This window comes from Podarcis filfolensis (assembly GCF_964270895.1).
Source record: "Podarcis filfolensis genome assembly, chromosome: 6".
In the NCBI taxonomy this organism is placed as follows: Eukaryota; Metazoa; Chordata; class Lepidosauria; order Squamata; family Lacertidae; genus Podarcis; species Podarcis filfolensis.
Window position 1 is genome coordinate 56,946,351 of NC_139609.1, and position 27,154 is coordinate 56,973,504.

Consider the following 27,154-nt stretch of genomic DNA (forward strand, 5'->3'; position numbering starts at 1 on the left):
CAAGGGCACCTTGTTAAGTGATCAAAAGCTTCTTAAATACACCAACCACATTTGGTGACTAAAGATTGCGGCTCTAGTCTTTTACAACTTGTGTGTGCCCACCCCACCCACCACTTCCCTCCTCCCTCGTTACCAAAATGGTCTGGTAAATTGGACCATATTTCAAGTTGCAGCAATATTTAGGTTTTTGTGCTGCTGAATTTGAGGCATCCCCTGAGAACTAGAAACAGCTGTGAACAATCACTTGTGGTGCTTTAACAAGCCTGTTCCCATAATGGCTTTTTTCCACGGTATATTTTCCCTGGCTTCCCTCTATTTGCAGCATGGGAACGGCAATCTTCCCAGCTTGATAGCTAGGCAGTGGGGGAAAGTGGGCACAACTCTCTGGGGACTTGCCAGGCCACTGGGGGAGTGAAGGAAGGCTCTGTGCTGCCCTCTGGCTGCCCATCCTTGCTCTAGATGCTTGGCGTCTTGCTGCAGCCACGTTTCTAGCCTTGGTTAACAAGGAGAGGATATCTGAGGGCAACCCTCTCCTATTGGTAAGGCAGCAGCAATGCTGGCCTCCTGTGCTTTGCAGCCCTAGGGCTGCATTAAATGTCTGAGCATTGATGCCCATGTTCACAAAGCAGACGCGCTCAGTGCTGTTCCAGCAGCAGCTGGGTAGAGAAGAGTAATTGGTTTTGAACAGCTTTTAGCTCCAGGGGAGATTTGGTTGAGTGGCTCCTCTGTGCAGTGTTTGTTTGCGCTGGGAAGATGTCCCCTAGGACAGCCTCTTGCCTGAGCGCAGATTACAGAACAATTTGCACGTCTCCCATCTATCTACTTGGCATCACTTAGCCGAAGCGGTCACAGGCGAAAGCTGTTAACTCCATGCAGAGCTGGTAAATGAGCCTGCTGAAGCCGCCTAGTGCTGGTACGGCTGGAGATCTCCCATGCTTAGTGCCTAAGACAAACCTGCAAGGATGGGTCTCAGACTGGAGAAAGATGTCATGCTAAGGATAAAGCTCTTCTGTATGCCAGGGCAGCGAGTGGCTTGGGGTAGAGCAGAAGGATGGCCAGCAAGCTGACTGCATCAGTGTCTTGGGTCACTTCCTTTGTATTGCTTGTAGGAAGCAGCAGCTGTGTGGTTGTCCTTGCAAAAATCATGAAGTAAATAGGGTAGGAGGGAGTAAGACTCATGAAGAGAGACAGGCATAACACAAAGGTCTTACAAGAATACTGGTTGCTATAAACCTATATAGACTACTTGCTATCTAGAACAGCTAGCCAAAGTTGCTACAGCCAAGAGGCCTCCCGTGTTTTGAAATCAGCTTGTCAGAATTGAATTGTTAAAAGTGGATTACATTAGCAAGGCAGAAATCAAGAAAGCGTTCTTGTCTTTTATTCTCAACAGGCTGATTTCTTAGAGGAACAAGTCAAGCAAGCTGTATTTTAGATGCATTTGGTTCTTTTCAGTCTTATTTCCATCACCCAGGAAAGAAGACAAGAGAGTGCCAATTTTAAAAAATGCTTTATTGCAGTATGGTAAAATATCAGTAAGGCATACTTTCCTTAACAGGAGGGTTTTGAGTGACAGTGACTATCATATTGACAAACTTTATTCAAAGCTCTAATATATAGTTGGGTGGATGTATCTATAAAATACATTCCTCTCGTCTTCAAACTTGTTCCAATAGACTTACTTATCAGAAATGCTGATAGCACATTAATTTTGACTAATCGGCATAAGCACAATGAGGGAAAAGGAAAGGCAAAAACATAGTAAGAGAGAGGCTTTTTCCTGTTGGCCAAGGTGACGGCTCTCCAGTGGTGTTTTAGGTAGCATCAGTTCATGTTTCTTTTCCCAGCTGGAGGGTTGAATAATGAAATGCCACTAGAATTCAAAAGACAAAGTTTGCTCCCATTGCTACAGTTCCCCCACACCAAAGGTTTCTAAAGTCTCTCATAAAAGCAGCATTTAGGAAAAACACACACACCTTTTTCCTGAACAAAACACACAAGAACAATACAACTCTCTAGTCCAGTGCAGTCGCAGCTCATTATATTGTAAACTCTTTAGGGGAAAGAGATCACTCTTGACCCCCTTTTTATTTGCTCAGAATAGATTTGTATAGCTGGACTCCCTTCTCCTCCATCACCCATCCCTTGCATGTAGCTCTCCTGCCCTTTTTTGTTTCTTTTTTGGCAGTGAAGACAGGAGGGATTTGTACATACAAGTATAGCAGCACTTGTTGGGTGTACTCTGATCGGGAATGACCGTGACTCTATCAAAGTAAGCAGCCCAGAGAGGTATGAAGGAGGACGAGGAAGGACATTAAGGCACTCTGTTATATGGCAAAAGGGATGAATCAGGACAACATACCCTACTGAGCTTCTGATGGTGCTTTGTGGCTTTGTAAGGTTTGATCCTCACAATAAATAAAGTAACTCGGGTCTCACAGGAGTAAGAGAAGGCAACTGGTGCAGCAAGTAGAAATTTTCCCCTTGGGTTTCTAGTGAAGAGGGGATTCTCCCCAACCCCCAATATTTTATATGGAAAGCAGCACTTTACAAGCACCTACTAAAAGCGAGCCGAAACCCACTTATTTCTCCTGAACGGGCTAAAAGACTCTGAAGGGTTAATGGATTGTGATACTATTAATAATCAAAGGAGAACTAAGACTTCCTTGGGACTGGTAAAGAGATTCCAGTGCCGGACTTTAAATATAGCCTGGTCTCTCTCTACCAGGTGCCCACACATGGCTGGGTGAGCAGAGCGGCTTCAGCCAAGGATGTCTCAGGTGCATGTTTCAACTTCTTCATGTTAAGCTGAAGGCTGTCTATATAACAAAAGTGCGTTTTCTCTCTTGACACACATGCAACAGGCATGCAGCAAAGATTGGGACAAAACAGCAGTGATCAGCAGCGCGTCCTCCAACGAAGCAAACCCAAACTGAAGAACTTTTGAACTGACGCTAAGCTCACCTATCCTTCCCAAGTTCAAGCGTGGCTCAAAACACCACAGGAAGGTCCCCTGATCCTAGGAAAAACTAGGCTAGCAAGGCAGAAACAGTCCAACTGCAAGGGGCCTATTCCCTTTTGGAGTCCCTCCCACGCCATTCCTCCAAGACCCAAATCCCACACGATCTCATTACAAAGGTTATGCTCATGGGGTCATTTTCTCCCACTCCCCTTATTCTTCAGTGATCACATGGCACAGGCAGAATGTTCCGGGAGGTTTCTTTTCCTGCGTTAAGTTCTACTTGCTGGGAGCTGGGTGATTGGAGGGAGGGGCTGGTCACAGGTTGATGTCTGTGACATCCGTAGGTGTGCTGGTCAGGCTGACATCCTGGCTGTCAGGGTAAACGGCATCCTTGGAGGGGCTGTACTCTTGCCGAGGCTGTGAGGTCTGTTTCAGGTTCTCTGCTAAGGCCACCTCAATCTGCTCCTGACAAGCTTTCAGGCAGTCCTGAGAAAGAAGAGAGAAGAAGGGGGTGCTGTTCATTTCCACTTAAATTTTCACTGCAGCAATAACAGAGCTCCTTCAAACATCTATGCTTTGGTTGGTTTGGACGATAGGCTTTTCTGCTCCAGTGAAGGAGCACATTCACAGTGAATTCCTTCTTCAATATCATGCAAAGGGGTTTGCGGGGCAACTAGCATCCTAGCAGAGTTCTGATTATTCTGTTATTCTTAGATATGTATGAACAGGAAGGTCTTATGAAGTAGGTTAGAAATACCTTATCCTTGTTCCGTATCCTAAGCCTGAGACCAGGCTCAAGCATTCTGTATAGGTGACCAGTATCTGACAGCGGAGACTTTGCCTCTACTTGAAAAAAATTAAGTGTTTCAAATATGAATTCCAGCAGGCTAAATTACCCTAGTTGTGCCTCCACACATCTAGCAAATATTGAGTCTGAATGCAGCTTCTGTGAGTCTTTGTTTCCCTTGGAGCCTTTTGAAAATACTTATTAAAAATTCAATGGCAATAGTCTCAGTCTGCAGTTCTCAAGACTACGATGCCTGTTAGATCAGACCAAAGGCTCATCTAGATCTCACAGTAGCCAACATGGTGCTTTTGGGAAGCCTGCAAGCAGGACAGGAGAGCAACACCATAGCTGGTACTCTGAGACATGCCACCTCTGAGAATGGAGGCGGTACAAAGTCACTCAAGCTGCTAGCCATTTCTATATCCTGTAGGGGCGAATCTCACAGTTTATGTGTGAAGAAATACTTTCCTTTGTCTGCCCTGAACCTTCCCGTGTTCAGCTTCATTGAATGACCTCTAGTTCTGGTATTATGAAAGGAGGGGGGAGACTTCTCTGTTTCGTTTCTCTACACTCTGCAAAATTTAATGTGCCTCTACCCTGCTCCTCCTTACTTGCCTTTGTTCTTAAACATAAAAGACCTCAAATGTTGTAATTTTTCCTCACTAGCGAGTTGCCCTTTTCTGAACATTCTCCAGCTCTATGATACCCTTTTTGAGATGTGGCCACCAGAACTGAACACTGCAGTCCAAGTGCGGTGACAACATGCGTTTGTGTAACACTTTTCTGATCTTGGCAGTTTGATTGTTAGTCCCTTTTTCTAGTGCTCCCTAATACAGATTTTGCCCTTTTTAGAGCTGCTGTACACTGGGTCAACATTTTATTCAACCTAACACACCAAAATCTCATTCCTGGTCAGTCACTAACACTTCACACCTTACAAACTTTTATGTGAAGTCAGAATTTGCCCTAGTCCTTATTGCTTTTTCTGCTCAGGGCTTGCAAAGCTGTGTTAATCAGCTGATTGCTGGCACTTGGGAAGTCCTGTGCAAGGGGATTTGCAAGCTTTGAATTCAGTGCTTCCTGAGAAACAATAATCAGCTGATAGTCAGTGACAGGGAAATGCTGTCCACTTTTTTACCTTTGTGGTTTGGTTTCAAACTGCACAGGCAAAAAGGGAATCACCAGGTGTCACTGACACCAGTTGATTGACAAGTGGGTGACCCCACCCACCTGCCAAACTTCGCACATTGAGGGGGGCCCTTGGCATGGAGATAAAGATTTGGCCCACCAGCCAGATCCAATTCCCCAACCCTATCCTAGAGAGTGATCTAATTTATTGTGTTTATTTTACTTATGTTTATTATGCAAAGCTAAAAACTTCAACACTGTCAAGCTTGTCTCTTACTTATTTGCAACTGGCACCCATCCTTGTTACTAAGGAATTTAGAAAATGGAAACATTTCCACGGACAAGTAAGGCATTGCAAAAAATTCCCCTCCCCAAACCACTGATTGCTATATTAAGTACCTGAAATATGTAGGGTTTCAACCCTAACTACTCCACACATGGCGTATGTTCAGTCCCACCCCCAATTCACCCACTCCCCAACCGTGGAAAGCTTCAATTATAATCTATAAGCCTGTCTTAGAATATAAGCCCAGGAACTTTTTAGAACAGTGGTTCTCAATTGGTTGGTCCGTGGAACGTACTTGTCAATTGTCCAGGATATCCCGTTTTGGGGGGCAGTGCTCTCATGTAGGTCAGAAGACATGTGTTCTGTCCCGCCCCGCCGCACATAAACAAAAACTACCACAGAGATATCAAAATTTTCAAACGTAGGGAGTCCATGGCATGGCTTTTTAAAAATGGGGTCTGCACTACTTAGCTAATTGGGAACCACTGTTCTAGGACTTTCTTTGAAGGCTAATTGCTTTTACGTCATAGCACTAGGACGTGTTCAGCAGTACACTGAACCCCACCCCACTTTGAATCCACTAGCCTGCATGTGACTGAAAATGCTACTGCCAAGGCAATTGCATTAATGCAAGGGGAAATCTTGACCTTACGCTTGGGAGGAGCCGCATACAGCAACGATTTGAGATGAGGAAACCCCTCTTGTTTTGCAATGAGTCACGGTGGTGAGCCCCAATGAACCCCATCGCTGCCGCACCTCCTCCTTTAAAGGCCAGGGTTCGCTCTCTTGCCCCAGATTACAAGAAAACTGACATTTTGCACTGCAGAGCGTCGGGGTTCTGATTGGATCCCCAGCCGGCTCCCCAAGGCTGGGTCCATTTGCAGGATCCTGCAACATACATAATCTTACAAAGAATCCACGTTTAGTTCTTAGAAATTGACAGAGGATGTGGCAAGTAAAAATAGCAACACCCAACACTCCTTCCCCAAGACAGTTCCAGTAACTGTGGCCTCTAAAACCTCCACCCAACAGAAGCCAGGGCTCAGCAAAGGCCATTCTAAATTTATTGGCCAGTTTGTGGGTGCAAGGGAAGGAACGGGAAGCAACACTATGAAAGGAGGAGGATTGATTAAAGGAATTCAGAAGCACTTGTATGGGTTTATGCATGGGAACCAAAAGCTGTTTTTTTGTGAATTGAACCTTGCAAGTCTGTTTTGCAGAGGGGATTCCAGCACTGTTCAGAAACCGAGGGACTATTAAGAGTGGTAGAATGCATGTGCTGCATGAAGAAAACCCCAAGTTGAATTTCCAGTTTCTTCAGGGCGGTCTTGTACCCTGGAGAGGTGCTACTGCTCAGTGGAGAACAAGGCAGCTAATATCCTTGGTGCTCCAGATAATGCTGAAATACAACCCCCAAAATCCCTAACCACTGGCCATGAGAAAGAGCTGAAGGCCAGAAACATCTGGAGTGCCATCGGGTTAGCACTGATGAACCAATGGAAGGCACCCTTCTAAAGAACTTGTGACCTTGCAATGTGACTATGATGAACCAGTGCTGTATGTCTACAGGAACAGCATGGCCTATTGACAGCCATAAAGATTCAAACTGACCCTTCAAAGCATGTTTCTGAGCTTCTGGAAGTGTCCAGTGAGTTGTAGGCAAGAGAGATGCCAGCACAAGACATGGGGCAACTCTGGGATGGAGGGTGGGCAGTAACATGCTGGCTAATGTGATGTAACACCAATGACAAAGCAATTCGTATCTAAATGTGTTTACCCTCAGCTAACCCTGACAAGCAATTAATGAAATGGATGAAACTGACATATTGATAGGAAAGGAAAGAATGCAGGTGTGGAGAAGATATAGGAGGTATAAGGTAAGTTCAGATCACATAAATACTATTCTACATCCTTTTTGTTTGTGAGCTGGTCTCCACTACCCTCAGTCTCACACTTAACTTTCTTTGACAGGACTAGAAACATGAGAACAAAAACTCAAGTCTCAGGATTTTAAAAGTTGTGCCAGGTGATGTGGCTTGCAACAGACAGATACCCAAAACAGGAAGACTGAATAACTACGGACAGCATATCGCAGTATGTACAAAGTCCCAGACTAGCAGCCTAAACTCATGTTCTGAAGTAGATATAGAGCATGTTCTCCTGACTCCAAGTAAAAATCAAGCAAAACTGGAATGCAGCAGAAATCAAAGGTTGATTACGACTGAAGATGTTATCTAGCCTTGAGGATGCATGTTTACTACAGAAGATGAACTGGCAGAGAAAAAAATAGGTACTATCTGGGTCACTGGAACCTGCACAGTAACCAACAGCTCAAGAGGTAACCAAGAAAACCAAACCATGAACCCTTTGGCTGATATTAACCAAACTTCTTGGTACGCTCCAAGCACAACATCTTAATTGGACTGGTACCTTTGTAGGCAAAACATCATGGAAGCATCTATTAAAATGAGGCAGGCCTAATATAAATACCAGAAAGCCTACCCAGATATATAATTTAGTGATGTATGCTTCTTTAATATGAAGTAGCATTTTCACCTCAAGAGGGCCAACCAAGTGAGAACAGAGCCACAGTTTGAAGCCCCTACCCACTGAACCCTCAGCAAAAGCCTGTTAGGTGTGGCAGATGAGATGGCAGGGGACACCACAAAGAGGCATCTTCACCCCGAGCTTGTCTTCTAATTAACTTCAAAAAGACACAAAGAGCAGAAGTGCAGCCAAAAGGAATTGGGCAAAGGAAAGACCCTCCCAATCAGCAAGATAAGCTCAGCGTTCCAACGTAGGCTAGGCCCAAGCTTCTTTGTGGCACCAAGCCTTGGCTACTTTTAGTGCTTCTAATCTGCTCTTTATGGGTCACTTTTGTAATCCTCTCCCCACCTTCCACCTGTTCTCTGCTGTCTTCGATCAACTGTGCTCACAGGACCAGCATTCAAACTCCGCCTCATTCACAGCAGCAGCTTGCAAGCAGCTGGCTGCGGGCAATTCAGAGACTAGGGCAAGAGGCCAAAGAAAACCCAGCAAGAGATAAGTTTCTGCTCCACGACTGTCAAGCAGCGATGGCTGGATCTGCGGGAGAGGTCCAATTCCAGAGCCTTCGCTCCGCCTTTCAGCTTTCGCCAGGTAGCAGGAGACATGAAAAGCTCAGCTTCCCCCTCCTCTCTGATGCCCCTCTGGCACCCAGGGAGCGCCCTGGAATTCTGCTTGAAATGAACTTCTTTGGACTCCATGCTTGCCCCTGACAGGAATCTGACACCGCGCCACATGAACAGATGCTAAGCTGGTTCTATCCCTTCCCCATCGGCCAGCCCAATCCCTAACACCTGTCCGTTGAGGTGAATGGCTGTTTTTCAAAGGCCTCCTGTGTACCCGGGACAAAGAGGAGCAACTGATCTGGGACCTCATGCAAGCCATCGGTGGGAGAGCCACCTGCATCATGCAGCCATCACCCATTCAGCAGCGGGCCAGGAGCTGGCACGGCACATTTGGGAAACGTGGTTGGGCTTTAGAGAAACAGCCAAATTCATGTCAACCCCCACCGGTCAGGGAAGAGACACAGCCACTTGCTGCGCTGGCTCTGGACCAAGAAGTGAACACTAGCTTGGGAATCAGGAGGGAAGGGAAGGATAGAGAGGAAAGCCTGCCAACCATGCAGTCTTTGCATTGAGTAGGCGAAGAAAGCCAACGGTGTCTTCCGTTTCTGGAGGATGCAAGCCCTTCCGCATCAGACTGGAGCTTAAGAAAGAATGGACTCTTCTCAATGGATACCCGGACATGATGAAATAAGCTGTTCCGTGCAGAATATTGTGCCAAATTAAGTAATTAGTCTCCAAGCTGCTGAAAAAAGGTCCATTGTCCTTGACGTCACAAGCTGGGATGGCTGCTCTTACAGCAGGGGTGGGGCGGGGAAGAAATGCAGCCCTCCAGACCTCTCTGCCAGGTCCTTAGGAGCCTCCTCAGGCCACGCCCCTAGCTGGCCCTGCTTTGTATCCTGAGCATTTGCAGGAATGCATCCTGTCTCCTGCTTGTCTGGATGGAGGATAAAGAGGGCTACAAACGTTTGTAGAATATAGCTTGCAGTACAAAAGTGAAATTTACATTTGGTTCCCCACCCATTTTGCCTCTGGCCAGGGCCAGAGCTTGTATGTGGCCCCTGAAAGGATGTCCATAAAGGGAACACAGCCCTCCGGCTGAAAAAGTTCCCCCACTCTGTCTAATGGGATAACACAGGTTATGGAACTGCCCTCATGCCACATCTGGGCTGCCCATATTTCTCCTTCCACTGCAGCTTTTCACGCTGTATGCATCTAAGGGGGACCAACGGAGAAAGGAGAGGCTGGTGAACTCCAGAAGGACACCTTGCACAATATTTCTGGGCAGCATGAACAGGACGATAAACTGAACCACAAGAACTGTCCATGTCCAAAGGATCATTTCAAAGGATGGTCGTGTACTGCAGATACTTATGACTACCCTCTCTGCACTACAATATGATGGCGCTATCAGCAGACCCACAGGGTAAGAGAAACAAAGGGGGCCCAGGCTAGAAATGTCACAACACATGGTACAATAGGGGCTTGTCAGACATCTCTCTCCCCCCCCCCCATGCACTAAGTGAGTGAATGTGTGAAAGGACTGCATCTGCTAACCCTGTTCCCACTGACCATGCTCTTCTAAGGCCTGCATGTAATAATAAGAGCCCTCCACATGTACAGCTATGAATTTCTGTGGAAAAGAAATAGCCTATCTGCTAAAACCAATTTTGTTGAGATATATTTTAATTTGTTTTACTGTAACTTTAATTACGGTTCGAAATACTTAAATACCTGTTTTAACATTGTATTTTATCAACAATTTCCACGTTTTTGGTAAACTGCAAGGGGGTTCTATTTACAATCAAATGGATTATAAATTTTGCTAATAAAGCACTAATATAGAATGATTTCTATATGGCAAGGGGCCCTGGGGGCTGGTTAAAGATACAGTTCTAAGACACACTTACTGCAGAGCAAGACCAATAAACTCAGAAGGGCCAGCTTCTGCAGAGGATTACACTAAATCACTGGCACGGAATATGTTAAGGAAATAGGCCTCCAAATTGCCTTACCTTGACACAGACCCTCTTGCTTGATCTTGCGTACAGTATGTCTGTCCCATTCCCCATTTATTTCTCTCTGATATAATGGGCCCTTCCTGCCTCACAGGTGTGCACTTAGGTTATAAAATAAGACAGCAACTTTCGGTCCTGAAGCCTTTCTTCCCAAAAGAGCAGCTACTCCACCAAGATGAATGCAGCAGAGGTTCTCTCCAAACATACGTCTTCTCATGTGCTTTGGTACACTTAAAAAAAGAGGTGGCTGCAGCTCAGGCACTTCCTGGACTTAATGCTACTACTTTTACAATGTATTCATTGTGGTGATATGCTTTATTGCTGCCTTATTAGCTGCCTTGGACATCTAATTAACATAAAGGTTGGATTGAAATAATTGTCACCATAATACTGCATGGCTATCGTGTGCCTCTAAAACAAAGAGGTCGGCAGGTAGAAGATGAGGCACATTAAGTCCATGCAATAGTTTCTGCAGAGAGATGCCAAATGCCACTTCATAAGTAAAAGCAAGATCTCTGGGCTTGGGCAGATGAAGCCAGAGTAAGCTTGCCTTGAGTCAAACAGCAAAATGCAAGCAGGATCCCAACTGCCCAGAACCAGAGCCCTGTTCCCCACTGAGCCCATACTCACCACCTCTGTGCCAGTAATGCTAGCAAGCAGTTCCGTAAGCTCCTCGCCAGAAAAATCGTCGGATGAGGTAGAGAGGCCATGGACTGCCGCTCCAATGCTTCCAGTAGCAATCATGGATGGGGGATACATAGCAAATGTGTAATCTACAAATTCCAGAAGGAAGAAGAGAGGGTGTCAGGAGAAAGGATGATACGAATTCTTTGCTCACTACAGCTTCCAACAAAGGTGTGATAACAGCACCCCACAAACAAACACATTACCGTTAAGGCCTTTCCTATTGTCCCTGAGAGGTCCTAGGACTTCCCACCATCCAGCTACAGTATCTTAAAAGCATGCACTCCATTAGCTTACAGAAATAGTTTGCCAATAGAATATTATGAGCAGGTTTTCCAGGAGTGGCCTGGCCAATGCACAGGAGGAACGCTGAAGTCCTCTTCAGGCATTTCTCACGTGAAGGAAGAAAGTGAGTTGAGAGCAGCTCCCATCCCCACCATGTTGAGGTGTTAACTTCAGATGGACAAATGGATTTTACCATTCTATTTGGTGGGCTTACACATTGCATTCTCATTTAAATCAAACAAAGACAGCACTCTGCAATGTTGTTGTACAAACTCTCCCAGCCCAAAAGACTATCAAGGGAGAGCCAATTACTTTAGTAGCCAAATGCTAGATGCTTCTGAGAGCAGAGTGCTGGGGTGGATGTGTCTTTAATATGCAATGTGGCTTTTTATGACAAATTTCAACAAGGAAACCTTATAAACAATAGTTTGCCTAATATTCATCATCCTTGCCTTTCAGTCATGAGAAACCAAAGAGGTCAAAGGTTCTAGTATCAATGGGGAAAAGCTGGGTGTCTCTGAAAAATGAGATCCTATGATGCCACTGATAATTTGTTTAGTATAGCTAGGGATAAAAATTAAGTTCTGTTTCATTTTAGCCCTGTAATTTAACTATGCTCCACCATTCCAAGGAAGTATACCTGTAGCACACAATGCAATGAACGTCTGTGCATGCTTCTTCACCAAGTCCACCTTCTGCTGGGGAAGCGAGAGCCGCTGGAGAATATGATCCAAGAAGTCATTGGCTATCACTGACACTAGGTCCCACTTTAGCTTCTCAAGGACTAAAAACTCCCAGTCCTGAATGAAAACACAATAGAGTGTTAAAATAGAATGGGCCTTTTTGAGCAACTTCAAACTACAAAACAACAGTGGTTCAAAAGACACATGATGTATTTCGTAAGACATATCAACAAAAGGTTACAACAGCCAATGGTCGGGGATGCAAGGGACCTGCTTTGCTGGAATAGTCCTGTGGAGATAATGTGGAATCTGCTAGCATTCATAAAGATAGGAAGATATTGAATCCTGCTGCAAGCAGAGATCACACAGTGGCTTGATGTATTAGCCAAGAACTTCAGCTTGTACACTACTGCACACTAAGTTTCATAACTTCTGCCCTTGATTAACCACAGACTGCCATGTTGTCCAGACCCAGAACTATGGTTAGTTTAAACAAGCCAGCTTCAGCCACCGTGGTTTGTAGCTGGCTTGTTTGAAAGTAACTGCAATTAGTATAAACCTCAGTTTGCTTCTCTGGATGACACAACAAACAGGAGTTAAGTAAGAGTGGAGGCAAACATTTCTGAACTCCCCCTAGCCACTTGGCAGGACAAGAGAATGGCCAAACATGAGGCTCACTCTTTCCCATACATGTCATACAGAACTATAGTGAGTGTGACATGAGAATGTGGCCAATTGCTCTCTGCCCTCTTCCGTCCTTTAGTTGGAATTGCAGGCAAGTATGCCTTCTGCTATTGCTCGTGGTATATGTTGACCACTCTTCCTCTCTACTCTCCTAAGGAATGAATTTACAGGTTTAAGTAGAAAGCAGAGCTATACAACATCCAAACCCACCAATGATTTGTCATCTAAGCACAGAATACAGTCAATTAGACACATCAAAGTGGACTGGTGCACTAGCCCTGTGGAGAACAAACTGCATTCTAGGCTAACATTCACCAGTCAATGATGCCCACAGAAACTCCATGATGCAAGGTGTGCATGTGTTATTAAGACCCAACACTTCAGAAGTTCAGGTGCTTTTGGGGTCAGCAGCATGGAAGCTGCCTTCCTCTTTTGCTTAAAATGGTATCCCATTTTTATCGCCTCCTTCCACTTGTAGCAATGCCAGTTCATGGCAGTTTCCAAACCGCTTTAGTTGTAGGAAGAAGCAAGCCTGGCAATTGGAAAGGGAACAGAGGAGCTGCAGCGCTTTGCTCGAAACAGCAAACATCCTTTTCCTGAACTTTCCCCTGACACTTCACAGGCTCAGTTTGGGTCACTTAAAAGAAAACAACCACCAACACAGAACAGAAAACTGAGCATGCCGGACAGCAGTGATGTTACATAACTACCGCTGCAGTTCTTCAGATAGCGACAGGGGACCTGAATGCTTGCATAGCTGTGAACAGAAAGCCCCCACCCCAAACACCCACTTTACCCCAGTTTCTCCCTGAGGAGGTGCCCCCGCTCCAACACCGCAAACTGCTAAATTCCTTAAGTTTAAAAGCTATGCAGAGATCGGACACAAAAACCATTTAAGGGAGAAATTGTGGCATTCTGCATGCACGTGTCTCCCCTCCAATTTGCCTAATCAGCAGATTTTGTGCCTAAAGCCCAAACTGCATTCTAAACTCAAGAAAGCTGGATCCAAACGGAGTACATTGCAGTTAGATCCCATTTGCTTCAATAGGAACAAAGTTTTAAGCCATGACTAACAAGTCGTGTTGATTTTACTGGGACCCAAGGGCAACTAATTTACTCTGGATCAATCCCAGAGCGATTCAAGAGCAGTTTTGCATTTCTTCTGTATCAAAATCCCTGGAGAGGGGAAAAATACAGACCTGGGCAACTTATGTGGAATTTGCACATGACCCCTTCTGAATCTTGGACAGGGCTAAACACACAACATTCTGGAATATACTTTGCGCATGCCTGCCCTTGCTTTCTCATCAAGATTTTTTTCTACATTTTTTTCCATGGAACCCTTAGTTCACTTTCAATACCACAACTTCCTCTATAGACATTTCTCAATAGGCAGCTGATGAGCTGCATCAGGCCTCTAAAGCATCTCCAACTGGCTCTCTGGTTCTTGCCTGCCTTCACCACCCATTACTCTCTCCCACCTTTCTCCAAAAGCCTGCAGTGGATGCCACTAGGCCAGCTCCAGCCACCATGTTTTCTTATGAGGCTACAGCTGCATGATCAGTCACTTGGGAGACATGGTGACCAGGACTGGGATAGCAGAAGCTACCGTGAGCCACAGATATATGGACAGCGCTACGTCACAGAGACAGCTCTTAAATTCTTTGGGTTTAAGATTCTGATTCTGAAGATGTCCCAAAGGCACTCTGACGGTGCAATTTTACACCATGTGTTACTTTATGGAACAGATTCCCTCTTCGCATCAACAACAGCATATCCACACATCAAACTAGCAGAAAAAAACTGCAGAAAAGGACAACTATCCCAGATGCAGTTTGCCACCCAACCCACTCAGCAAGAGATAGTGAAACAGGGAGGAAAGGAGTCCATTGTGCAAATAGGAAACTTCAGTTGAATGTGCACTGTTGCCTCTTCTGCAAGAAAGGAAAGCTAAAGGTGCTATAATCCTTGGTGAAAACTGAAACAACTTCAAGCAGTACCCTTCATAGCTTAGGGTACAGTCAGCACTCACAACCACATTACCAAGTTGAAAAAGAAGTATGTGTACTGGGTAGCCTTAAGAAACAGAAGCTGCCTGGTTTTTGCAGGCAGATGAATGAAGCGATAGAATCCTGAAGTAGCAGACTGGACCATTAGGCGGAGGGGTGCCATTTTTTAAATGCTCCCCAATGTAAATATTCACCACAAATATTCTGCTCGAATATATGTGGTGCCTTTATAGATAAAAATACTAGTGTATCAGAGAGAAAGATCCTAAGTTAGCCCTCTCTTATTGTTATGCTTTGTTCCCTATTTGTAGGGAATGTTTTATATCGGGGAGCGTTAAAAATGTGACATGCACACATTCTTTGTAACCTGAAGTGGAACAGTTCATTCTACCACTTCATGCCCAGGGAAGTTCATAAAGAGCCAATTAATGCCCAACAGATTTCTAAAACACTGGGAAAGTTTTCTTGCTCCCCATGGTGATGCCATGGCTTATGATCTTTGGGAAGAAACAGTCTCTGATATCTATGGAGCAGTCCAGAGCATCTTAGAGAGCAAAAATCCCAAGTGCTAGGCAGACCAGATGGTTACTGAATGAACTGTGAAAGCAGATCCCATCAAGCCAAAGACCTTGTGACCTGTTGACATGAAATGCCCCTCTAGCCATCTCTGCAGCTAAATGTGCACGCAGCAAATTGGCTGAATGAATGAAGTGCAAGGCAACTTAGATAATACCCGTGGACGGAAACCCAGCTTCCTTCAAGTGGATAAATTCCTTGTTGCATCATTTCCTTCTGCTAAGAATAACTTCATCATGATCTTGAATGCTGAGCTGCTGTCAAGCAGGCATCCTCCTCTTCTGCAAGAGGAAATTGACCTACTGGGAAAGTGAGGCGGCTTTCCTTCCAGGAGCGGCTGAGGAGCTGGCTTGATGCTACATCCTGATAAGGCACCAGGATGTAGCCATTGTCCAAACCTTGATGAAGACGCTTTCTCCTTCCTATCCCTGGATCACTCTCACTGCCCCGTTGTGAAAGTAGAGACGCACGGGACATTATTAGCACACAGGAGGGAAGTAGCAGATCTCTGCGGTTGTGTCAGTGAAGCATTAACACTCTCAGTCCCAGGGGCAGATGCCAACCAAGCATTACCCAGGGGAGCCACTGACCCTCAGTCACCTGAGAGTCCCTTCCTGAAGACCAGAGTGTTTCAAGTGCAGGTCTGGGATCAAGGGACAAATTCACATTGCAACCTGGTCTCCTGGTTGTTCACCCACTGGCTTCTAATAACAGAAATCTTCTATTTTGTTTCTGCAGTAGGCAATGCGCAGCGACTCTGGGTTCATCTTGTGTTAAACATCCACTTCCTAGCATGTGTGATGCCTTTAAATAGAGAAACCCACCTTTTCTTCCTACTCCTGGAGACAGGCAGCTGTAGCTCACAACCAGAAATATGGCCACAATGCATACTTTTCCAATGGGCAAAGGTGGCCAGTCTCAAAACATTGAAAGCTTGGCCTAAGAACATTGCCTAGTCTGGACTCCTAACTGAAGTGGGAGGAAGCTGAGTCAAGAGGAACCTTCTCATTCTTCTTACAACTATTTTCTTGCTCTATAGTACCCAATGAGCAGAATCTTTGTCTTAGCAGCAATGGTTGTACTCGGCTATCTGTTGCTTCTACAACATCCCCTATCTTTACAGGTTCAAAGGAGTATTAACAGCCCGGAGTAGCTGGGGCAACCCAGCCAGATGGGTGGCATATTATTATTATTGTTGTTATTATTAACCAGTCAGATATCAAGATGAATTAGAGGCATTCGTGAGTGAACAGGAACTGCTTGCATGGCCCATCCTACAAGATTAGGAGCAAAGGTACAGACAAGTATGAAATTTAAATTCACAGCAGACCTAGATACCTTGCTAGAGAAACTTTTGAACACTAATGGGGCAGAACCTCCCCACCCCCATGAACACATAGTACAGCGGTAGCCAACATGGTGCCCTCCAGATGTTCTGTACTACAACACCCATCGTCCCTGTTCATCAGCCTTCTGGCTGGGGCAAAACATCTGGAGGGCACTACATTGACTAGCCCCGGCCTATTAAAACCCAGCAATGCTTTCTGTACAAGCAAACCTGCAACCACCTAGCCTGTACAAAAAAGGAAGGCCCATGGAAGCCATGGGGATTCCCCTGCTTGCATCTGCATTAAGAAAAATCCTAACTGCTCTGACATCATATCTCTGTTCTTCTCTACCCACACATTCTAATTTGTCAGACGGGGTCATTCACAGATCATCTCAGCCTCCTTTCAGAAAATTCCAACCAGGTGGTGATTACCAATGTTTGCCTCTATAGGCAACCTTTCTGAAAGAACATCTGGCACACTGAGTGACATGCACTGCAGTCAAAAAGTGGCTGTATATATAAAGTCAGATTTTAAAATATTTAAATCAGATTGCAAAAAATTAACTGCATAAGCCTAGCCCCACAATCTGTGGGTTGGGATGTAGCCACTGCTGCACAAGACATGGCAGACTGAATGCTACTCTGCTAGCGGAAGCCAGAGTAGGGTCCTGAAACTGAGCATTACAGGGGTGGGATAAGGCTGGATCCTAAGCAATTCCATTCTCATAAAAGGGGCCTGGCATGGGGCCCTCAATTGTGCCAGTCTAGAGATGGTGCAGCAAAAAATGAAAGACAACCTGCCTCCTTTTGCCCTGGTCAGCAGAAGCAGCAGAGCTTTGGATGTGGTGGCCCCCCACATTTCCAGTTTAGGCTTAGGATTGTTCTGCCTGGATTTCAGTTACATTAAGTATCATCTAAAACACACACAATATAAAATGGTATCTGAATATAATACAAACAAGCACATTAAAAGGCTACATTCATCATCTTTTAAAAGTAAATCCACCACACTTTATCAAGAATATTGTTAACCTACTTCTCTATTAAGAATGACCCAAGAACAAAACACTGTACTTTGGAAATCAAAAGTTTAAGCATGACCCAATGGGCCATGCATTATATTTATTATTGGGCAAATTGTGAATATTTACCCCCCAGCCTTTCAAGCATAATTTCCAGCCCTTGCTTAAGCAAAATCCTGGTTACGTAGTCTTCAAGTAAACAATTTTGCTTAGGTTCCTTACATGTGCATAAGGACAGCAAAACAGAAATCATACCTAAAATAAATTCTGTAGTGGAAAATGGGAAACCAGAGATTTTGTATTATGTGAATGACTTTGTTTACATGTTTATGAAGCTAAACAGAAAAATGCTGTCCTAAAGATTATAAAAGCAAGACTAGAGATGCTGTATTATGTATAGAAGCCCTATTTAGTGGCAAACTGATTATGATTTAATGCTTAAAAGCAACCAAGTAGAATGTTTATATGTTCAGGAAATATATGAATTAGGAAGTTGGAAAATTGGTTTAAATCAGTTGTTTAGTCCCTTTGCTTTGGTGGTTTAAACGTCCCTGATTTAAATCCTGCTGATGTCAACGGATTGCAGTCTCCTAAAGTACAGTCCTGCAGAAGTCCCTCAAAGGGAAGACACAACTTTCCTTTCCCAAGGGGACTTGTTCTAAATGCTAAGAGCTCTTCACTGCCCTGACACACCAGCCAATCTTTCACCCCTAATTAGGCTCTCGATCCTAAATGCAATTATTAGGGAGGGAGGCCTTCTGTACACAGCAGGACTTACCTCTTAGCAAACATGCATAAGATAGCACTGTAAGTAACACTGCAACTCATGCTTGAATTTAACCTGCCTCCCAATAGAAGCTTTTGGTCTCTAGAAGTCCAGCGCCACATTCAATCCAAAAGGTTCCGTCAGAAGACCCAGTGAAAACTCAGCAGCAGAGAATCTTTGGACTCCTTTTTTAACATTTTCAGAACATGCATTGCATTAATATGAAGTCCGCAGTTTGAAAGAACTGTCAGGTTATTAACCAGTGCACCCATCATTGGCTAAAAATTTAGATTAGCGCCCACAGCAGAATCCCATGCATGTCTTCTCAGAAGTATGACCCATTGAGTTGAATGGTGCTTACATCCAGGTAAGTGGGTACAGAACTGGAGCCTTAGTCTAACAACTGATGACTTACCTGTTGGTAGAGAAACTATTTGCCATCAGATCAGCACCAGAGAATATGGCCATACCTTGAGAACAGAGAATCCTGCCCATACTTATGGAAGCTCTAACTGAAGAAGTACCATTATCCATAGGATACATTTATGCCTGTTCATCATGCTACTGATTCACAACTAGACCGGCTACTGGCAATGGCGATGCTGCTATAATGTCTGCACTTCAACAATGACCGTTCAGTTCGGTAAATCAGATTTTGCTACCTCTGCAAAATTCAGTGTTTGTCCCAAACATTCCAGGGCAGCCAACATCAAAGGGACAGTGCAAACAGTTACTGGATTCAGAGTAGCGTGTTCTGTCCCAAATAGAATTGGTTAGCTAGTGTGTCCTCTTCAAACACTGCATCCTGCACGATTCCTTGCTCATTGCAAGATAATATGAGAGAGGCACAGGCTTCTTTCCAATATAAATTGTGCATTGGGAACAAACCTGGTTAAATGGGATGAGTGAAATCTCAGGTGAACTGTGCATACAAAATAATCAACAGCTGAGTTATTACGATGGGGACATAATCAAGAATAGAAAAATGGTGGTTCCCACAGGCATGGAAAAGCATCATGTCTACTTGGGTGTAGCAGGAGAAAGGAAACATATAGGATGCATGGAAAACAGCAACTAGAGCGCCAATCCATGCTTAAGTGGCAGCGAAAGTAGGCCTGTGGAAACAGGGAGAAGGAATCTTGTAACTGAAGAGGAAGAAACAGCTTACCAAAACTTCACGCGGGGTGATGGAATTGTCTGTGTAAATGCAGAGTTTCTCCACTGTTAAAGGCATGGTTTCTCGCAGCTTGGAGGCCAGGAGCATACACACAGCCCCGAGAAGCTGCAAGTGGTTTTTGCGGGTGGGGACACAGGACAGGTAACGATCCACGTAATTCATGGCCAAGGGGAAAACCTCTTCTTCGCACTTCTGTTCCTCACAAACCTGACAAAAACAACAAAAGAGAGGGTTTATAAATAAAACAGTTATCCACTGTGGCCTCTGTATGAAGGTTTCAAAAATAGTTGCTATCAAAGTGCAAAGATAAAGCAAGACAAACTTAGTGACTTCACTGAGCCATACTATCTTTTCTGTAAAATGGGAATAGTTCCCTTCTCCATAGGAACCTGTAAAAACACATAAAAGTTGACACAATCAAGACACTCGGGTACTGTAATTTTCAGTTCTTTAGAGAAGGATTCGTAGCATTTTCTAACAGAAAATATCCATGTCATATGGTGATTTTATTATATTAACTACTTAAACCATGCTGTTGTAGCACTCTGATTTATTGATTTATATTTTACCTCTTTATTTTTCTTGAAGAGACAGTGAGGCAATTTACTGCTCTGTAAAATATGCGTATTAACAAACCAACTTAGTAAGCCTCTCTTTTTATTAATCATAACCCCACCTTTCCACCAAACAAAGTCAAGGGAACTAACAACATTAATAAAAACAACAACAGTACAATCCCTGGAGCATTTACCTAGCAGAGGCATTGAACACCCTCAGATTCCATATATTCAAGTTTCATGTACGAAGTGCAGAAGTCCAAATGTTTCAGATTTTGAATATCGAGTGAGGAATTGGGGTTTGAAAATGCTGGTAGCATCTCACACACAATGAGTAAGAGCCCAACCATCCAGACCCATCTTATCCCAAATTCCTCTAGCTGCAAAACAATATGAGCCCAACCTTCAACCTCTTAAGACTTGTGCCATTGATTTGACTGGTGCTTGCCTAGAGGAAGCCATCAGATGAAGACAGTACTGTATTAACTAAGACCTTTCTCTTCAAATGCAAACCAAAAAAACTTCTGTCTTCCAGTCCCTTATTCCGACCACTGGCTAGACTGTTACCAAGGCGCTGCCCACACTGAATTAAGTCAGCTTAGTAAATGAAACACTGAGGTTTCTCCTTTTGCAGAAGCCCATTTTTCTTTGCTGGCAGTTTTCCTATATCCTATGAGGCAGTTTTTGTATGGATTTGCTGTCATTTTTGCGCCATCATTTTTCTTTAAGTGACATTGAAGCAATTTACACTTCTGTAAAATGGGTGCAATAAAGGAGGAACTTTCTAAGCTTTTGATATTAACCTCAGTCATCCATTTTAAATATCTATGAAATTAAAAAAACAATAGCTCAGCCCTACAAATAAACCAACAAAATGTCATACTTCAAAAACCAAAAACTCTTTATTAGTCTACCTGCCTACAAGGACAGCCTAAAAAGTGTGCTTTGGGGAATCAATTACTTTCTATGGAGGCCACTCTTACCTGCCACAGGCAATTGGGAAAGCTACTTTTTACAAGCCTGAATTTATTAACTTCCTGACACACAGGACAAATAACAATTTATTCTGAATACTTTTCAAAAGCAATCGTTTGCAGGGAGGAGGGGAGGAGGTATATGCATTCACACAGCACTTGCCTCTTAAAGAAACCAACTGCAAGGCAAGCATAACAGCCCTGTCTCCCATAGGCTCTTCAACAAGTGCTGCTCTCTCCATTTCCAAGTCTGGGAAAGCTTTGCCTGTTGAACTTCTGCCTGCAGAGCAGTGCAACCCAGTTCCATTTCTGATAATAACCCACAACATTTATTTGCCTGACATGCGGAGCAAACCTTTACCCGACTTTTACTTTTGATGCAATACGTTTAAAATACCCCCCCCCAAGGTGGAGACGATCTTAGTATTTGTGTCACCCTGTACTCGCAGCCTCCCTTGCCGCTGCCTCTTCATCCTGGCCCTCGTTTTGTCAATTTGTAGATTTTAACTGCGGGGAGATTAATCAACCCCATGATCTTGCGCACGAACCGGGCGAGCGACTGGCGACCCCTAGAGGTCACGTTGCACACTGCGGAGGAAAGGTGCATGCCAGGGTGCTTTTGAACTGCCCCTGCACCGAAAGACAGAACCGGAGGGGGACACACAGGCCTCTTGGAGCTCTGCTTCAGTCATTCCCATCCACGCTCATCACGACCCACCGGCCTCTCTCCAACCCAGGCAAGCTGGCCCACGTACCCGCCTGTTTTAAGACGCATCGGTTCCGGTTATAATACGTCTTCGATCCCCCTCACCTACTGCTCCAAAACGTCCCCCCACCCCGTATTCAGAAGAGGTTGAATCCCCCACTCCGGCTCTCCCGCCGGATCCAGCCGATCGCAAGGCCTCAATCCAACGCGCACTTCACCTAGGGGCGCCAGTTCCATTGAACTGCACGAGATTTACTCCAGAGTAAGCACGCCCAGGATCGGGCTGTGATCCTAGACGTCCTCGCCCAGGGCAACCCAGAGAGCCTTACTCCAGAGTAAACCCGGCCTTAATGGGAAGGGAAAGGGTGTCGTGCGAGCCGGGATCTGATCCCGCGAGCGGAAGGGACGACGCAAGGCATGAGGGGGAGGGGGGGCAACGGGATCCCGGCACAGACCTCCAACATCCAAAAAGCCAACATCTTCCGCATGTAGGGCTGGATCTCCTTCTGCACGCACTGGAAATAGGAGACCCGGGGGCTGTAGCGCTCTTCCTGACTCAGGAGGTTCTGCAGGACCCGGCGGTCCCTTAGCAGCTGCGGATCCCGCTTGGCCCGGATCACCCCCTCCACGCACAGCAGTTCCATGTGTCCGGATCCGGGGATGGGAGGAACGGAGGAGCGGAGGGGATCCGAAGTGCCGGTGGGGGAATCTGGCTGCTGCAAGGCGGGGAGCTCGGAGGGAGGGAGGGGAGGGCTCTCTCGCGCTCGCAGCCCGGGAGCAGGCTGGATCACCCAGCGGCAGCACCGAGCCCAGCAAAGCAGCCTCCCCTCCCCCTGGCTAGGCTCCTCCAGGCTCCCGGCTGCAGAGAGGCGAATGAATGTGCGGCGGCGAGAGCTGCGGAGAGGCGGAGCCGGGGCCCGGATCCTCCTCCTCCTCGGGAAGGTGGAAGGAGGAGGTCTGGTCTGCTAGGCTGACTGATGCCTCCCTCCAGGCCACGCGAGGCAGCTGCCATCATAGGGGAGGAGAGACCTCCTTGCCACTCCACCCCTGCAAACTTTCTTTTCCCCCTACCAGAATGTTCTTTGCAGCAGAGGCTTTCAGATCTGCAACACCCCCCCCCCCCTTTTCTCCATTGTCATTTCATGACCTCTTGCTCCTTACGCTCCGGCTTCCTCCTGACAAGCCAGGGGCATAGTCTATTCCTAGGGATCACGCAGTGCGCGCTTGGCAGGGAGAGGAATGCCGCCAGGCATTGTTGCGCATCGCTTTGCCATATGAATGGAGGAAGCGCCGTCCTGCAGAATGGCAAGGCGCAACATCCGTTTCCAAGGAAGGGCCTTGAGGACGGCTCTGGCTGCAATAGCCCCGCCGCCCGCTGTTGGTTCCAAAGACGGGGTTCCCACGAATAGGATTACGTCCCTGTGGAATCCCAGATCTCTCAATGGAGCTGATAAAGGCTCCGCATTGCCATGCTATCTTGCAATACTCCCATTGCATTCTGCAGCTGCTGTTTTGCCTCTTTTCAAGGCTGTGAGAAAAAAAAGAGGCTGTAAATTGGTAGTGGTGCAATGGCTAAATGTTTGCAGCTGCAAAAAGCAAAAACAACAGCAGAAAATACTGTGATAGCCTCTGGCATCTATATCAGCAATGTAGCCAGTTTGCTGGTTTAGGGAAACAAAAAACAGAATCTATGCAGGGAAGGGGATCTTGTTCTCAGAGATATGTAGGGCCAGATTATGACCTTTAGGGGCCCTAAGCACTGAAAATATTACGGTGCCCCCCCCATATGTAATACAAAATAAAATCTAAACTAAAATGAAATGAAATGAAATGAAAGTTCAAAAATCCCATAAATTTATTGCAGCATATGACAGGATCTGATTTACTTTTACAGGTGCACACACACACACAATATTGCACCCCTGCTTTGCTGGTTCCCTACGCACAAAATGGGTCTGCCTATTGGGTAATCCAGCACTGGTTATATGTGGTGTCCAAATAAGTGGACTATGGCTTAGGGTTACCAGATGTCCCCGTTTCCCGGGGACAGTCCCCGGATTTGTGAATAAGTCTACGGACAAATTCCATCCGCGGAATGTCCCTGGATTTCATCTAATGTCCCTGGGAAACGCAGCAGGGCAGTCTCAGCAGCCCAGAGCAGTTGGCTCTGGCTGGCTTCAGGAGCTGCTCAGAAGTCCCCATATGATGGTGGTGCGGGGGCTCTAAGATGCAGCTTCCGGGCTGCCTCCACCTTCCCTGACCCCAGCAACTCAGCTGTGAAGGGAGGCTTCATGCTGCCTATCAAAGCAGCCTCCCAACTCCTACTTGCATGCAAGCAGGAGCGGGGCAGGGATATCTCAGCTGTGAAAGGAGGCTTCACGCTGCCTATCAGCTTGTGTGCAAGGAGGAGGGGGCAGGGATCTCTCAGGCAATGGGAAGCCTCCCTTCCCAGCTGAGGGATCCCCACCCCCTCCTGCTTGCACGCAAGTAGGAATGGGATTGGGGCTGCTCCGATGGGAAGGAAGGCATTGCGCTGCCCAAGCCTCACCGCCACTGCTCTTGGCCCTCCTCAAGCATTCCATGCCTGATCCACCGCGCACCACTTCACCACCACCACCACCACCAAAGAACCAACAATTCAGGGGCTGCTCAGGCTCACGGAGAAAGGAGATAGAAGCCTCTGAGGAAGGGGAAATGTGGCGGTTGAGGTCAAGGTGGCAGCCGTCCCTCTGCCACCGCCATCGCTGCAGCATCAGTGTCCTGAACGTGTAGTATTTATTTAGAGTGTCCCTGGATTCATTGAAAAAAATCTGGTAACCTTACTATGGCTATGTACTCATTACTAGCTTAAAACACAAGTCTTTCATTTTCTCAATTCAGATTGAAGCTGGTTTTGGGGGGGGATACATCAAAATACAGTGGATGTGTACACATTGCACTAGCCCCCGCTGCTAGTGTTGAAGTCATGTATATGTGATGCTACCCATAGCCCATATCCTGTAGTTTCTTGACAAATGCTGTTTGATATGTTTCCCTTCAAACCAGATTCCATCCAATTTGAAAACGTAATCCATAATCACTGCAGTTAAGCTGAAGTATGAACATTTGAGACAGTCATTGTGCATGCACAGATGAACAGGAGTTTGTAGGGTGGGTGTTTTTTGTTTTTTGCTTGCAGGTGCAGAGAAACTAAGCAGGTAAGGCATACCGGGCAGAGACATCTCTGCTCCTCTGTGGTGTGTAGAGCAGTGTGCAAGTGTGTAACTTGCAACACATCAGATGGAAATTACCTTGCTGTGCTTGAAGCTGCTAGTGTGCACAAAGCCAGTATTTCATAAGAAACAAGATGAACACAGGATAGACATGGAGTGTGGCTAATGTCATGTGTGCATTGCTTGCAAACCAGTAGTGGGATTACACTGGATACAGAGTAATACGCAGTCTAAGAAGCATGGCATAGTTCATTCTAAGCTAGTTCATTCAGAAGCAAGTGTGATGAAATAAACATGACTTATTTGCATTTTTTTTGTTTTGTTTCTATGGAAGCCGCCCAGAGTGGCTGGGGAAACCCAGCCAGATGGGCGGGGTACAAATAACAAATTATTATTATTATTATTATTATTATTATTATTATTATTATTATTATTATTAATGTGTGGAACACTGCTTTCCATTGCTTATACATGGCTGCTTACAACAGTTTTTATGAAGCACCTTTTCAGCACTAATACAATTGTTTTTTAGTTAGGGTAACCATCTTTGCCCAGTGCAGTACTGCACACAAGATTCTAAATTTCCAGAGATATAGTCATGTTGCCTATCTCTTGAAACAAAAGCAGAAAAGAATCTTATGTTATTATATTATAGTTTTCTGTAATGGCATTATGATACTAAGCATTTTATTCTCAACCCTTTCCCTAAGCATCTCTAACACAAAAGTTGCCTTTTTAACAATTGCTGCCCAATGAGTTGATGTTTTCATTGACTATGTCCCAAGGTCTTTTTCCTGAGTAGTCGCATCCTGTTCTGATCCCATCAGCCTATACTGTATTTTAAGTTGCTCCCCCATGTGCATACACTACATTATAATGAAACCTGCCATTATTTGCCATTTTATTGCTCATTATCCAAATTGGAGAGATCCTTTCGAAGCAGATCACAGTCTACTTGGATTTTCACCATCTGCAAACTTGACTGCTTCCCCAGCTCCAGATCATTTATAAATGTTAAATAGCACCAGTCCTCAGCACGGATCCTTGACACATTGCTCTTTATTTCTCTCCCATTGTTCATTTCTACCACTAAGGAGGGGGCCCACTGATTATGGGGCAAATTCCAGAACAGTAACCATTGTAGCAGCAAAAGGATTTGCCTGCCTTAGAGGACAATCACTTCTAAGAAACAAATAGTTGTCCTGTGGCACTACCTTTCACATGCAATGTAATGAATTGCTTTACTGTGGCACTACCTTTCACATGCATTAGCCTGCTTCCTTAGACAAAGTATTTTTTGAAAATGAAGAGGACAGGTTTAGAAGACTGAACAGACCTTCAATACTAGAGCACTAAACATATGAATAGCTGCAGGAGAGAGAGAGAAGGTTTCTAGGACAGAACTAACCACCTTTGTACTGAATAAAGCCAACTGGCAGCATCTTCTGGACCTAATAACATTTGCTATGCAATCAAAGACTTATTCAGATAGTTTGATATATCCACACACACACACACACCCTGCCACTCTCAACAATGCCCTTCTATGTTGGCTAAGCATGGCAATTCCAGAGAATTTAATGGTCACAAAGGAAAGTATTTCATTGGAAACTCAGCCTGTTGACTCATTACCTGCTTAAAACACACCTAGGTCATTCTTTTTCTCAATTCAAATCAAAGCTGGTTTGTGGGGGAAACACATCAAAACACAGTGTTTCATTAGAAACAACAGGATAGATGCAGGATAGAAATGGACTAGCTAGTGTGTATATATACCATTTCCCAAGCCAGCAGTGGGAGTACATTTGTTGGAAGCTGTGCAGAGTGGCTGGGGCAACCCAGTCAGATGGTCGTGGTACTAACAACAACAAAACCAACAATTAATATCAAGTAAATAGGAGTATTGGAGCCTCAGCTTCACGATCTGTCCTTCCAGGGAGCACTCAGGGCTGATTTTACCTATCCATTCTTAAGGAAATGAGCCCTGAGTGCTGACTGGAAGGACAGAGGCTCCAATACTCCCTGGAAGAGACCCTGATGTTGGGAAAGATTGAGGGCACAAGGAGAAGGGGACGACAGATTGTTGGACAGTGTTCTTGAAGCTATGAACATGAGTTTGACCAAACTGCGGGAGGCAGTGGAAGACAGGAGTGCCTGGTGTGCTCTGGTCCATGGGGTCACGAAGAGTCAGACACGACTAA

The 27,154-nt window shown here is 45.3% G+C and overlaps 1 protein-coding gene and 1 long non-coding RNA gene across 2 annotated transcripts; both read right to left on the minus strand.

Annotated features, from left to right (window-relative positions):
• Positions 1–1,491: 1,491 nt before the first annotated feature.
• On the minus strand, positions 1,492–23,040 carry CCND3 (cyclin D3). The gene is made up of 5 exons (XM_083618071.1): positions 22,197–23,040; positions 19,496–19,711; positions 11,898–12,057; positions 10,919–11,061; positions 1,492–3,448 (listed from the first exon to the last, which is right to left on the minus strand). The coding sequence occupies exons 1-5, from the start codon at positions 22,383–22,385 to the stop codon at positions 3,278–3,280; spliced, it is 879 nt and encodes a 292-aa protein (XP_083474197.1). The 5' UTR covers positions 22,386–23,040; the 3' UTR covers positions 1,492–3,277.
• Positions 3,673–10,907, minus strand: LOC310764382. Its single transcript, XR_014549135.1, has 2 exons — positions 7,118–10,907; positions 3,673–7,074 (listed from the first exon to the last, which is right to left on the minus strand). It is a non-coding gene; the product is annotated as an uncharacterized lncRNA (long non-coding RNA).
• Positions 23,041–27,154: the final 4,114 nt, after the last annotated feature.

Bases quoted from the DNA above. Each gene is read 5' to 3' on its own strand.
- CCND3 (XM_083618071.1), bottom strand. From the start codon at position 22,385: ATGGAACTGCTGTGCGTGGAGGGGGTGATCCGGGCCAAGCGGGATCCG. The intron at 12,058-19,495 runs GTAAGCTGTTTC...GTTTTCATTCAG, and splicing joins TCACCCCGCGTGAAGTTTTG to GACTGGGAGTTTTTAGTCCT. The intron at 3,449-10,918 runs GTGAGTATGGGC...CTTCTTTCTCAG, and splicing joins GCATTACTGGCACAGAGGTG to GACTGCCTGAAAGCTTGTCA.